The following is a 12,664-nucleotide window of genomic DNA, read 5'->3' as shown; positions in this document are numbered from 1 at the left end:
TAAACTATTTTTTTATTTTGTTTAGTTTGATGATGAATAAAACATATGTACTCACTTTTGCATACAATAAATCGATATTAAATCAGGTTAAGCTTATGCGACCTGAAAATTTAGATATCTACCAGTGCATATAGTGTTGTCATCCCTAGTTGCTACTTGGGGGAGGAGCCTACCCAATGTGAGTCATGTGACTAATTCATTAAGAGATGGTGGAAAACATTGACATTGAAAAATGGATTTAAAAGAGCTATAAAATCTATGAAAATCTAAATCCTACATTTTAAATCTTGTCTCTTTCTAAAGCTTGGCAATTAGTTTTGATAAATCAGTCCTAACTCTTGATTAGTGCAAAGAAAGGCCCAACAACTCCATTGAATAGTACCAAATGGAAAAGAAGTCTATGAGAGCTTAAGCACAACCTCTAACCTAACCAAAGAAAATGATTATAATCATCTCAACAATCCATAATTGACTTAAACACAGTATTTATACTACATTTTTCCTTCAAATGAAGAGAATTGAAATACCCTAAAAAAACCTAAGGGCACGAGGCTTCAAATGATGTCTCCTCCCTCACCAAGATTTCCATACCTGAATTGATTCACTCTGTAATATACGAAAATTCTCATTGCCGACAAACCCCAAAGCTTTTCCTCATATCAATCATATCAAAGCGAACCCTTTTTCCTCTTCCATGAGATTAAGTAAAAAAAAGCTAGGGTGGTTACTTGAAAAAGAACCTTATACACATTTCATCTTGATCATGAGTGCCATCCCCACGTGCCCACAATCCAACCATGCGATCAAAAAATCGATGGGACCTTCACGAAGAGAGTCAATCACGGAATAGAGTGAGACACAATTTAGCCCTAGTGCTTAGTTGCTTACCCTTTATTATACCTCTCTAATGAAGCTAATCTATATTGCCATTTTGTATGTTAAGGATCTTAATGATCAATTGCTATAAGATTCTAAAAGAATTTATTTGTAGGGGCCCTTTGTAAGCAGCAAGATTTGGAGGAAAAGTTTGTTTGTCTTCATCTTCCATATGTTTATGAACCTTATCTAATGTAATCAAATCGACGTGGGATTTTAAATTTTAATTCAAAGTCCAAGGAGAGGAGATAAATATATGTTTTAGGATATGCTAATGTAGCTAACATTAGGTTTGGTTGAAGGTATGGACATACCTCCTTCTTACCGACATTATTAAAGAAATGGTTAAACATATATATTCTTGAAGGATCACTGGTTAATCACATGATGGATGATCTCTTGTTAAAACTAAGGGTGGTGGGAAAGGAGACATTTAAAAGAAATTAGACCAATAAACATTCAAAGACAACATAATGTGTTTGCCATTCTTGGTGAGTGGCTTATACTATGTAAAATAGAGCAAGTCAAAACTCAAAACATATTTTCCCAAAGGAAATGATGATAATCGGGAGTGCTTAATCTTCCTAAGTTTGATATGTGATAGCTTGTGTGTCACTATTATCATGTGAAAGAAAAATCATTTTTTTTATTGAGTAGTGTTGAAGGAATCAGATTTGTCAACTGAACTTAAACATTAAACAAAGAATTATATTGCAGATACTTATGACCTGATAGAGCTTGATTTTATGCTTTGATATCATGAAAAAATCGGAGTATTACTTCTGAGTCAATTAGTAATGAGTGAGACCTGAAACTCTATAAAGCTCTCATACAATATTTTATTTTCAATGTGGAACATCGACACATAAAAACGGCTCAACTAGATGTGGTTCGCATATCACAACATGTTTTTATCAAACCCTAATGGAAAACAATCATATACCCCCTAAACAAAGTTGACCTTTAGACTCTAAAATGAAAATTTTCAATTTCACAAAATGAAATTCTCCTTGAATATCAATTGGGCTATGTTGCCAAGTAATGGTCCAGTCCCCAGGCCCAATAGACTCATCTGACCCAGAAAGCCCAATGGACATGAATGGGACGTAGAGTAATACACATATTACTTCCCTGCAACCTCACACAGCCGATAACAACTGTTCCCCCCCCCCCCCCCCCCCCCAACCCGACTCCATTGCTTCCGGTTTTGGACAGCTTCTACTTCGCGGCTACACACTAAAGTTTCATTCTTGCTTACTCCCCAGAATTAGGGTTTTGAATTCCCATGGATCCCCACACTCGCCTCGATGACGTAAGCCCTCAAATCCCTCAGCTAAACCCTCACTACATTTACATCAGCTTAATTTTGCATTCGGATTAATCCCAATTCGGTTTTTGTTAAACCCAGGATGACGATTTCGGAGGTGACTTTCCGGGAACTAGCGGTGCCCGCCGGTCAGGTTAGTTTCAATTTCGCTGTGACCAAACGCTGGCTCTTAATGTGTGATTTAATTTGGCTATTGATTTCTGTGTTCTCGTTTTGATGTGTGGAAATTTAGGTAACAAGAGAAGCTTTGGGGAGATTGAGGACGAAGATGATTTCTTTGGCTCAAAGCAGGTATCTTTATATTCATTCATGGCATTCATTTGGAAATTTGAACAATTCACAGTTGTGTGAATCCATTGTTTCCATTACTATCTAAGGTGGACCTGTATGATACAATGTTGCAAAAATTTATTCGTTTTCGATTTACAACAGAATTGGTAACAGTTAGCAAATGAAACTCTGATGATGCCGCGGTTAAGGATTATATGTATGAGGTGTATTTCAGATGCCGTGGTTAAGGATTATTTGTATGAGGTGTATTTCAGACATTAGGGTTTTTGTGGAAGGCATAACTTAGAGATGATAGTACATTAGCGCACTTCAACAAAACATTGCGTAAATTTTATCCAACGTAAATGTATAATGTTATAAGAGTAGGGTTTATGGTGGAGTCTGAATTTGGATAGTTTCTAATAGGATATATAGGAAGGGAACTTTAACAAGTTACATCTGATATATGCATTGCTTATCGTTCAGTTATAGTTTAGTCCCTTTAAGAGAAAGATAGTGATTTATTTACGATGTAGGTTAAAGCAAAAGTCGAAGAAACTGCTCCTGGTGTTGCAACAGGAATGATTTTGTCTCTGCGTGAGAGGTACTCTAAAATCTAGAATGGTTTATAGTTTACTGATCAAACTTCTATACCTTGGGCAGTTGGTTTTGCATTTAATATTCGGGAGGGCCTAAATTGATTATTACAATGAATTTGTTTTGCAGTCTCCAGACCTGTAAGGATGATCTTGCAAAGTGCCAAGTATGTATCATATCTCATTTTCCCTCGTTTCTATCTCTTCATTATCCTTCTACAGTTAGTGATATATCACTCATGTGACATCAAATTCCATCTAGTTGGAAAATCTAATGCTTACTACTGTGTAATTTTAAAAATAATTTCAAATGTAATTCCTTCTAGTCACATGCTTGATTCATGGCACCTCCTGATGCATGCACCACCATTATATGTGTTATATGGTTGTACCTACATTCTAATTCTTCTCTCATATATTAAATTATGATCTTCTTGGTTTCAGATGGAATATGATGCTGCAAAATCTGAGGTTCAGAAGTGGCATTCTGCATTTCTGAATGAACCCTTTATAAATCCGGGGACTTCTCCTGGTTAGTTTCACAATATCATCAGTGTTTTCCTTCTTTGCATACCATTATATTATGTAACATTATACTTGTTATTCTATGAGAATCAACTTACCTTTTGATATTCAACATGTATCTGTTGTCTTTCCTATTAAAAGTCATTCCAACCTGTAATTGTAGATCCTACATTAGTCATCAATTATCTTCAGACCCTGAAAAACTCCGAGGAGTCACTGAAAGAACAGGTTTGTGTTCATCGTTCCTTTATTAGTCATCAGTAATCTCCAGCTTTTGTTCATCTTTTAATTTTTAATTTTTAATTATTATTTTTCCACCAGTTGGAGAAAGCAAAGAAAAAGGAAGCTGCATTCATAGTTACATTTGCAAAACGGGAGCAGGAGGTCGCAGAGCTCAAGGTAATGTCTTTTGATGTCTGGTCCCTTTTAAATCCATGAGATACATTATGTACATCACTCATGTGAGAATATAGGAGCATTGTAGGAAACTCTCTTTCTAGTAGGAATAAATTTTTGAAGTCCTAAGGAGAAACAAGATTTTTAAAATAGCAAATATGTACAAAGTGTGGATGAGGAAACACTCAAAATTAAAAGCACCCTTCACTTCACAGGTGCTAGCATCTACATAACAGAAGAAGAGTGTAGTCCCTAAAATCAGAATTTGACACCCTTAGGGGTGACCAAAAGAGAGTAGGAAGAAATAAAAAGTAAGAAGGATTTTCTGATGAAGACATCGCTGATCAAGGGCTTCTGGAATGTATAGCCTTGAACATCAATTTATGCCATAGACATCTGCACTCATTACCAAATACCAATTGGTTTTGGTAATGTTGGAGGAAAAGATTGTAATGTTGCAATTGCACCTTTACTATGTTTTCGTGATCATAAGATACTTCTGATATGCTCCTCCTTATCATAGATGACACATGTGATTCTTTTTATGCTAGGAAAGTCTTACAATGCTCGATTTTCGACTAGTTTAATTATTTCTGTGTGATCTAAGACCCAATTTCTTAATACACAGTCTGCAGTTCGGGATCTTAGAGCTCAACTTAAGCCACCATCATTGCAGGTAGCTAAGCTTATCCATTGTTTTTTATGATTTCAAAATTGATCTAAATTTTGGTTTGGTTGTACTTAAGAAATTGTTTTTATTAATTCAAATAAAATGCTTGTCGCCTGAATCTTTTGTTCTCATTAATTTACAGGCAAGAAAATTGTTGCTTGATCCAGCAATTCATGAAGAATTTACTCGTCTAAAGGTTTGTGATCTAAAAGTTTGAGTTCTAGTAAAATTTTTTTGAAGTTAATGACAGACTATTTTAGCTTCTAAAGTTGGATGTGGGCTGAAGCTCGTTCACACCATCATGTGTTGTCTTTTTAAATGTTGGTAGATGTTCACTTGGAGCTATGGGTATAACCTGTGAGATTTGTTCTTTATAATACCCTTAGCTCCCTTATTATTTGTACAAAGAAACATTTGGCCAAGAAGGAGAAATATACTAAGGTCTCTTGTGAATAGCATCACAAGGGAAACAAGTTAAGAATGCACTTTGTCCTCTTGTATGCTTATTTTCATGTATCACCTTCACTTGCATGAGTGATAATCGTCAGGAATAATTAAAAGGGAACTGTGAATCACGAGAAGAAAATGTTTTGTTCTTTTGGTTGAGGTATTCTGTACATTTATAACTAACTTCTATCTTTGTTTTCCTGATGCTGAAATGTTAGAATTTGGTTGAGGAGAAAGAAAAAAGATTGAAGCAGTTCCAGGAAGATGTCGCTGCCAATAATTTTACTCCAACAAGCAAGATGGGGAAACAGTTAATGGCTAAATGTAAGACCCTGCAAGAGGAAAATGAGGAGATCGGCAATGAAGCATCTGAGGGAAAGGTGATATGCATTTGGTGGCTCCTGATTTTATAAAATAGCTTCCCTTCTTTCAATAGCCAAAATACGTGCATGCTTACAACGAATTTGTCCTAGTTATGTTTTTTTAACAAATGTGTATTGTTTCACTCTTGGGGGTGATCTAGTTTTCTACATTATACACTTGTTATCTGATTAAGGATTTGGTATTTGTTGGTCTTCAGATGCATGAATTATCCATGAAACTTGCTTTGCAAAAGAACCAAAATGCAGAACTTAGAAGTCAATTTGAAGGTCAGTCATACATTCATTATTCAGACTTTGGTTCATACAAATGAGAATTGCTTTGTGTTATGCTTGATATTAGCTATTAAAAGTTGGCTTTTATAGTCAGTTCCTCATTCTTTTTGTGTTTTTGCTTATAGCATTGCACATGCATATGGAGGGCCTCACAAATGATGTGGAAAGATCAAATGAAATGGTATGATTCTCTAATTTTCTCATTTATTGATATTCGTATCACCGGAGCATATCACATCTTTTATAACGATGTACAAGTCTAATTTCTGTTCATTTTGGTTGCATCTAATTCTTTGGCTGACTTTAATTAGATATTAAGAGTCGTTTTATGTGTATCACTGGGGAAAGTCAATCTGGGATTAATTCTAGATACTCTGACTTGACAATATATAAAGAGGAGAACTTTGTGTAACATCTTATGATTTTGTTACTTGTTGAGAACCAATACATGAAGCATCTTACTTTGCAGGTGGTCATCATGCAAGAGAAGCTTGAACAGAAGGATAGTGAAATCAAAAGATTAAAGGACGAGCTAGAGCAGAAGAGCGTAATGGTGGAGGAGAAAATTGATCCAGCTTCTGATAATGGAAAATTCAGCGATGAAGTGATGGTATCTGGGGAAGCCAATGGCTCAGATGATAAAGATTTGTAGGATATCATAGTTTTCAATAATCCTGTTTTATGTACATTTATCATTAAATTTTGGACTTAAATTTTGAAAACTGAGTAGTCTGGTGGAAATGCAATGTTTTGGGAGCGTTTCTGCTTCAATCTAGTTTTGGCGCATGTGTTGTCTCAGTGCGCAAGCGACGGCTTTTCTTTTAATGCTGAGTAACAATCGGCTCTATGGTTAAAATTTCAAAGCCGTTGCTGGTTGATTGAGAATTTGAGATGATAGATTAACAGTTCATCTGGATACGTGGTGGATGTGTACTATTACTGTCCCAGTTAGTTTCGGTTGATGGGTAACAATTCGTAACATATATTTTCTTACTAGCGAGGACGTTCACATCCAGTTTATGCGTTTTCTCAACTCAACACACAGTTTCTTCGGCAAAATATACATTTGTTGCAAATCTGGAATTGAGATTCAGGCTTCCCAATGCTTCAGTTTTAACTTTGAAATATGCACTTATTGCAAGGGAAGGGAATTGAGCTGCAAGTTCCTAATGCTGGGGTTTTAATTTGTCCAAAGTTCTTTCTTTGGTTGAATTGGTATCCCTTTGCCCCGCTTAATCATAAAGACATAAACTAGAGTTCCATTATTTTATCTGATCAAAACGAAATGGTTCGTTTAAAGTTGGGAGAACTACCCAGAATGTTGTTGCCACAAAATCCAGTTCCGCGGATAACCTCAAGCATTCATTTCTGTTCCACTATGATATGTTTTCTAATATGATATGCAAACCGTAACTTACATGAGGAGATCACATATACAACTTGTTAAACTGGGCAGTCATTTCAAAGATGGTTTAATCTTCCCCGAGGCCACCCTAATCCAGCACTACCAATGTTGCCTTGTGCTTGAATAGGTTCAACTAATCCCTTTGTAGTCTTGCCAAGCGTCTCCCCCTATGCACATCAAATAGGAGGAATGAAAGGTGAGTATGGCTACAAATGGCTCTCTTTGAATACAAATCTACGAAAAACTTTAGCCTGGTGCAAGTCCAAAAACAGGTAACTAGAATTTCAGTTTACTTTTACCCACAATTTACCGGACAACTCTAGAATACTAGTAACAGTACCTCCTTCCAGCCCATGCTTTCCAAAACTTTCCGGGCGTAACTTCCAGCTCCAAATGACATATTCAGGGCCTCTGCTGCAGCCTCCTCTGTGGAAGGTGTTGGCCGATCAATATCACCATCTACTGAATTCTTCTGTCCTGGACCCACACCAAAACCACCATGCAAGGCTCTTCTATCAGCAGCTCTATCCCTATATTGATAGCTTTCAAGCTGGAAATTTGAAAGAAGACAAATTATGAGGGAAGTGTGAAGATTGTGATAGAATTGCATCCTCAACATCTTACAATGAATAAAACTAAAAATGACTGCAATCAAACTGTAACCAATGCACTGTGTACCATACATGCGAATCTGGAAGTCTTAAAAAGTGAAAAATTAACAAAATATATAGGACATGCAATTCAGACCAAATTAGTAGTTTGGTGTATCCAGGTACTGTTCTAGATTTAACATATAAGTATATAACTGAACTCTGAGAGAATGAGGTATACTGGTAAGAGGGAATCTTTTTGACCAGTTACTTGTTGACATTATGGGTCTGCTTATGTAGCATTGCTTACTTGGACTGTGCAAGTGTGTAAAACTTGTGGTATTTGACAATTGATATACCTTTATAATTAACCTTAACAAGAAGAGTACAATTCAGCGATTCGGCATGCCCAAGTTACCTTTTCATGTGCTGTGTCTGGCAACGACGATGAACCCCTGCTGAATGCCATTACATGTGCAGTTTTGGAATCACCTCTTACGCTGGATTTAGGGTGCGGAAGGACTTCTCTGTTGTCTGCTAATTCTGGGAAGCCCCAATACTTGGTTGGGTTCGAAGAATCATAAGTTGATATGGAGGCCAAATATTGTTTACTGGGAGTCCTCAATTTATAAACTTGTCCTGGAAGAATCAGGAAAGGTTATCCCATACAACAATCAAATATTAAAATTAACTGTAAAAACATGCTTGTACACAGAACACAACATCAACACAAGCAGACAGCATGTTTTTCATTATTATGTATGCGTTGCCAACTCGCCAAATGGTAGAGGCAAAAGCAAACCTGTTGTGACTCGTACCAGGTCAAGATGCACTTCACAGATTGGAGCAGTTTTTAAAAGACCGCCACCAGACGGCAGAGAAGGATGAAGCTTAGCAGACTGCTTTGCTAACCTCCCAACAAGCCTTGGCCTTGGTACCTCACATTTTCCATCATTTCTTGGCTTTGTGACCATTTCCCAGTCCCATAAACTTATCAGTGAAGACTCCGGGATTGGCACTTCTGCATCTTGAACGACCTGACCATACTGAGCTCGCCAGTTCTCTTCATCCCATGAACCACCTGGGGAAAATATGATCATATGTTTCAATATATTATGCAACCGGTTAACTAGAAGCAAACCAATAACCCTACAGGTTAACTATGTGCTACTTATCAAAACAAAGGTGGGCAAGCAATACGTAGAAGCAACAAAATGGCAACACCTTCATCAGAGACATTTTCACTCGACTGAATTACAGCACCATAGTCTTCTGGAATCGGCGTGGATTCATTGAGCTCGTGACCATCATTGTTCCCTGCAGTTCCAGAGAAAAACTGATCAGAATCCTGTTTCAGCCATAGCAATCTTTTATTTCAAATGAATAGAACAACTAGGGACAAACCATCAGGTACAAATGTTTCGGGGTACGCTGCCGCCGTATCACGATCACCAGCATTGGCTTCTAAGTTGGAATAACCAGACAAATATAGTTCAATAAGCGTATCCTCTAGCCTAGCAAAAACCAAATCATCACAGTAAGTAAAATACTTGACCAAGCATTTAAATCAACAAGGAAAAGCAGTGACTAATGAGAAAAGGCAGAAAATACAATACCATTCCGAGGGAGGAGGGTGGTTTTCAGGTGCATCACTGCTACTGCACTCTGTATTGCCTGTTTATAAAACAAACCATTTCCGTAGTTCGAAGTAACCAAAAAATATCACTCATAGTTTCCAACCATAAAATTGCAGGCACATTGCATATGTATACTTGGTTCAAATATTCTCACCTACAGCTGAGAAGGGCTCTTCTTGAATGGGATTCTCAGTGGCACCCATTTGGCCATGACTGGTTTCCAAACTATTACCCTGAAAAATAAAACTGCCGAACATAAATTTCAAAACTTTGAGACACGCAGGAGAGGAGGATAGGGGGTACCTGGTGAGAGGGAAGAAGAACGTAGTTTCCATCTTCGAACTTGTAATAAAGGCCGTCGCGAGTGCTGTAGTACCAGCCAGCGTTGGGGTCATGGTAGAATCCGGTACTGGCATGAAAGTAGAGCTGAGACTGTTCGTCCCAGACGAAGGAATTTTCCGGGTTCTGGGAGTCGGGTAATCCGGTGGCAATCGGACTCTCCATTTTCATTTGCCTCCTTTTGTCACTAATCGGAAATCTCCGCGACCGTTTTACTCGCCGTAACAGAAACGAGGTATGGTAGTGAATTTGGGCTAAGAGCCCATTTTGGGTTTGACTCGTTTATATTTGGTCGTGGACCGTCCTAAATGGTTAGTTTAGGCCGAAACGATCTTGGTTTTTTTTATTTTATTTGTTTTTTTTTTATCTGTTTTCTTATTTTTTAATCATAATACAACGGGCCTCATCGATAGATAATCAAGCATCTTTGTTAACATTGTTATTCTTTTTCAAAATTGTCATCACTTATTATTTGTTATTACTAGGCTTTGTTTACATAGCACATTCTGACGGAGGAAATAGAGAAGTAGTATGCTCAGTAGAGCGAAGCAAACGGCTTCGGAGAGTCGCAGTAGGCCGGAAAAACGAAGTTGGGAAGCAACATTACGTTGAAGAATTTCGATGGTGCTTGAAGACACGTTCTTTGTTCTCTCTTTCTTTGAATCTTTTTTTTAATCACTTAATTTTCTATATGTTTCTCAATTATTATTAATTTTCTAAAATATACTTAACTCATAATATAGAGGAAATGACTTTTCCTTTTGATGAAAAATAGGTGTTATTACATTATTAAAAACTTTAAAATTGTATGAAATTAATGTTTAGATTTCTCCAATATCTCAACTGCACTAGTTAAAATGTAGTTTGAGTTGTAAAGCATGACAACAGTACATTTTCAATCCCTTGTATTGTTTTCTTTGCTAATGAAATTTATGTCAAAAAAGTCACAAAATGGTTGCTTTACAAGTTTGCATATGGTTCATATGTTTGCTAGTCCTCACGGTTCTATATTTAATTTAGGACTAAATACTGTTAGTCCTTGAGCTTTTGACTATAAAACATTTCAATCTCTGACCTTTTAATTTCACACGTTTAGTCTATGTACTTCAAAATTTCAGACCAATAGGTCATTGCTGTCTAAAAGTAGAGACGAAATGTCTATTATGCCCTCAATTCTTTTTTTAATTAATTAAATTTTTTTTTTTTTGGAAAATGATTTTTTTTCCCTTTCTTTCTTTATGTTTGAAAAAAAAAGAATAAATAAAATAAAGAAAAAAGAATAGATAAAAAAGAGAGAAAGGAATAAATTTTTTTTTTTAAAAGAACTGAGGGCATAATAGACATTTCGCTGTCACTTTTAGACTGCAAGGACCTATTGGTCTGAAATTTTGAATTACAGGGACTAAACATGTGAAATTAGAAGGTCAGAGACTGAAATGTTTTATGGTCAAAAGCTCAAGTACTAAACAATATTTAGTCCTTAAAGGACTATCATTAATCATCACATTGAAATTATCTTGTGATATCATATAATTTCTATGTAGTTCATGGACTCTGACGGACAAATTTAACCTCTTATTCAAAAAAAGGAAGAAGACAATTTAACCCATGAGTGTTCAAATAGAAGTGTGTGCGAATAGGTACTCTTAGGTTAGAAGTGGAGTTAGCATGTGTGTGTGGACTTGTCTTTGTTCATTATCACACTTATCCACTGTCAATTGTGGTCAGTGTGTATTAGTTATTAGTTTTATTTACATTTGGATTAAAACTATAAAGTAAAAGAAATATATGTTATGAACTAGAATTGATTGACTAAATTAGAAACCAATAGTTTCTTAATAGCTTTTCAAACATATATGGCAACAAAAGTACCACTCCAGAAAAAGTATATAGTTTTAACATATATATATATATATATATATATCTGTGTGTGTGTTATACCAACAAAATAACTAATATGAATTAATTTGTCATTGAGGCCTAGAATTAAAGTCATAGATCTAAGGCCTCATTGAGGACCCGAGTCATTTGCCCTACAAGAAACATGTCATTAAGAAAGAGGAAGCACATGTCCCCTAAGAGCAAGTTCACCCGTGGGTCACCTACTATTCATTGCCTTTTATGTGTTATTTTGCCCTCTGGGTCACGAGTACAATGTATTTCGTGCTCTGGGTCACGGGCACAGTGTATTTTATGACCCAGAGAATGAAAATATATACAAAAAAGCAGTGAATATAGTAGGTAACCGGTGACCTAATGGGTGAACTTGCTCTAAAACATCACCTAAACCAGTGATATCACTACTATCGTAAATAAATTTTGGAGTTCTTCCAATGAATCTTAAATAATTTAAAGTTACAATTTTTTAGTAACTCAAATAATTGATGCGATGAAATTAGAATTAAGTTGTATATATCACCAATCATTAATTTTCTCTAATATATTCAAAAAAATATTTTCATTCAAAAATGTAACCTACCTAACCAAACCTTGAAAAAAATGCACTACATTTAAGTTTTTAATGCTAGGAGCACATTTTCTCCTTTTGCTCATTTTAATATTGAAATTCTTGCATTTGCTAATGAATAGACTTTACTTGCTTTGCATGCCCTCGTTTCACATGTTTATATTCTACTAGCTCTGAATCACACGCAGCTCATGCAAGTGCTTAAAATGGCTTGAGAGTTGAGACTTGAGACCCATGAGCAGATGAGCTTGGGTGAAACAGAAAAAAAAAACAGAGCATCGATCTAGCCGTCACACGTACTTAGAATTAATGTATTAATTCCGTTAACCAATACTGCCACGCGGTTCAATTGAATCACATCACATCACTCCTCTATATTTAACCGGTGATCGAGTCCGTAAATATCAGACATAGCTAATTAAACTAGCGTTAGGGGTGGCATGTCCATGTGTGGACTTCGGGG

At 36.2% G+C, this 12,664-nt stretch overlaps 2 protein-coding genes across 2 annotated transcripts; one reads left to right on the top strand and one right to left on the bottom strand.

Annotated features, from left to right (window-relative positions):
- The first annotated feature begins 2,054 nt into the window (after positions 1-2,054).
- Positions 2,055-6,679, top strand: LOC112175237 (FKBP12-interacting protein of 37 kDa). Its single transcript, XM_024312897.2, has 14 exons — positions 2,055-2,188; positions 2,285-2,336; positions 2,436-2,494; positions 3,010-3,077; positions 3,200-3,236; positions 3,514-3,601; positions 3,758-3,822; positions 3,916-3,993; positions 4,619-4,666; positions 4,803-4,856; positions 5,326-5,487; positions 5,688-5,757; positions 5,889-5,944; positions 6,233-6,679. Exons 1-14 carry the CDS (start codon positions 2,162-2,164, stop codon positions 6,413-6,415), a joined length of 1,047 nt encoding a protein of 348 aa, XP_024168665.1. The 5' UTR covers positions 2,055-2,161; the 3' UTR covers positions 6,416-6,679.
- A 349-nt stretch (positions 6,680-7,028) lies between these two features.
- On the bottom strand, positions 7,029-9,990 carry LOC112179084. The gene is made up of 9 exons (XM_024317402.2): positions 9,699-9,990; positions 9,550-9,628; positions 9,375-9,432; positions 9,163-9,272; positions 8,983-9,075; positions 8,561-8,839; positions 8,177-8,397; positions 7,509-7,718; positions 7,029-7,335 (listed from the first exon to the last, which is right to left on the bottom strand). The coding sequence occupies exons 1-9, from the start codon at positions 9,903-9,905 to the stop codon at positions 7,225-7,227; spliced, it is 1,368 nt and encodes a 455-aa protein (XP_024173170.1). The 5' UTR covers positions 9,906-9,990; the 3' UTR covers positions 7,029-7,224.
- Between the last annotated feature and the right edge of the window lie 2,674 nt (positions 9,991-12,664).

This window comes from Rosa chinensis, chromosome 7 (assembly GCF_002994745.2).
Source record: "Rosa chinensis cultivar Old Blush chromosome 7, RchiOBHm-V2, whole genome shotgun sequence".
NCBI classification, from domain to species: Eukaryota; Viridiplantae; Streptophyta; class Magnoliopsida; order Rosales; family Rosaceae; genus Rosa; species Rosa chinensis.
Note: the sequence above shows the minus strand (reverse complement) of the source record. Positions and strands in the feature narration are given on the sequence as shown.

Bases quoted from the DNA above. Each gene is read 5' to 3' on its own strand.
- LOC112175237 (XM_024312897.2), top strand. From the start codon at position 2,162: ATGGATCCCCACACTCGCCTCGATGAC. The intron at 3,078-3,199 runs GTACTCTAAAAT...TTTGTTTTGCAG, and splicing joins ATTTTGTCTCTGCGTGAGAG to TCTCCAGACCTGTAAGGATG. The intron at 3,237-3,513 runs GTATGTATCATA...TCTTGGTTTCAG, and splicing joins ATGATCTTGCAAAGTGCCAA to ATGGAATATGATGCTGCAAA.
- LOC112179084 (XM_024317402.2), bottom strand. From the start codon at position 9,905: ATGAAAATGGAGAGTCCGATTGCCACCGGATTACCCGACTCCCAGAAC. The intron at 9,273-9,374 runs GTATTGTATTTT...GGTTTTTGCTAG, and splicing joins CACCCTCCTCCCTCGGAATG to GCTAGAGGATACGCTTATTG. The intron at 8,840-8,982 runs GTGTTGCCATTT...TATTTTCCCCAG, and splicing joins TGAAAATGTCTCTGATGAAG to GTGGTTCATGGGATGAAGAG.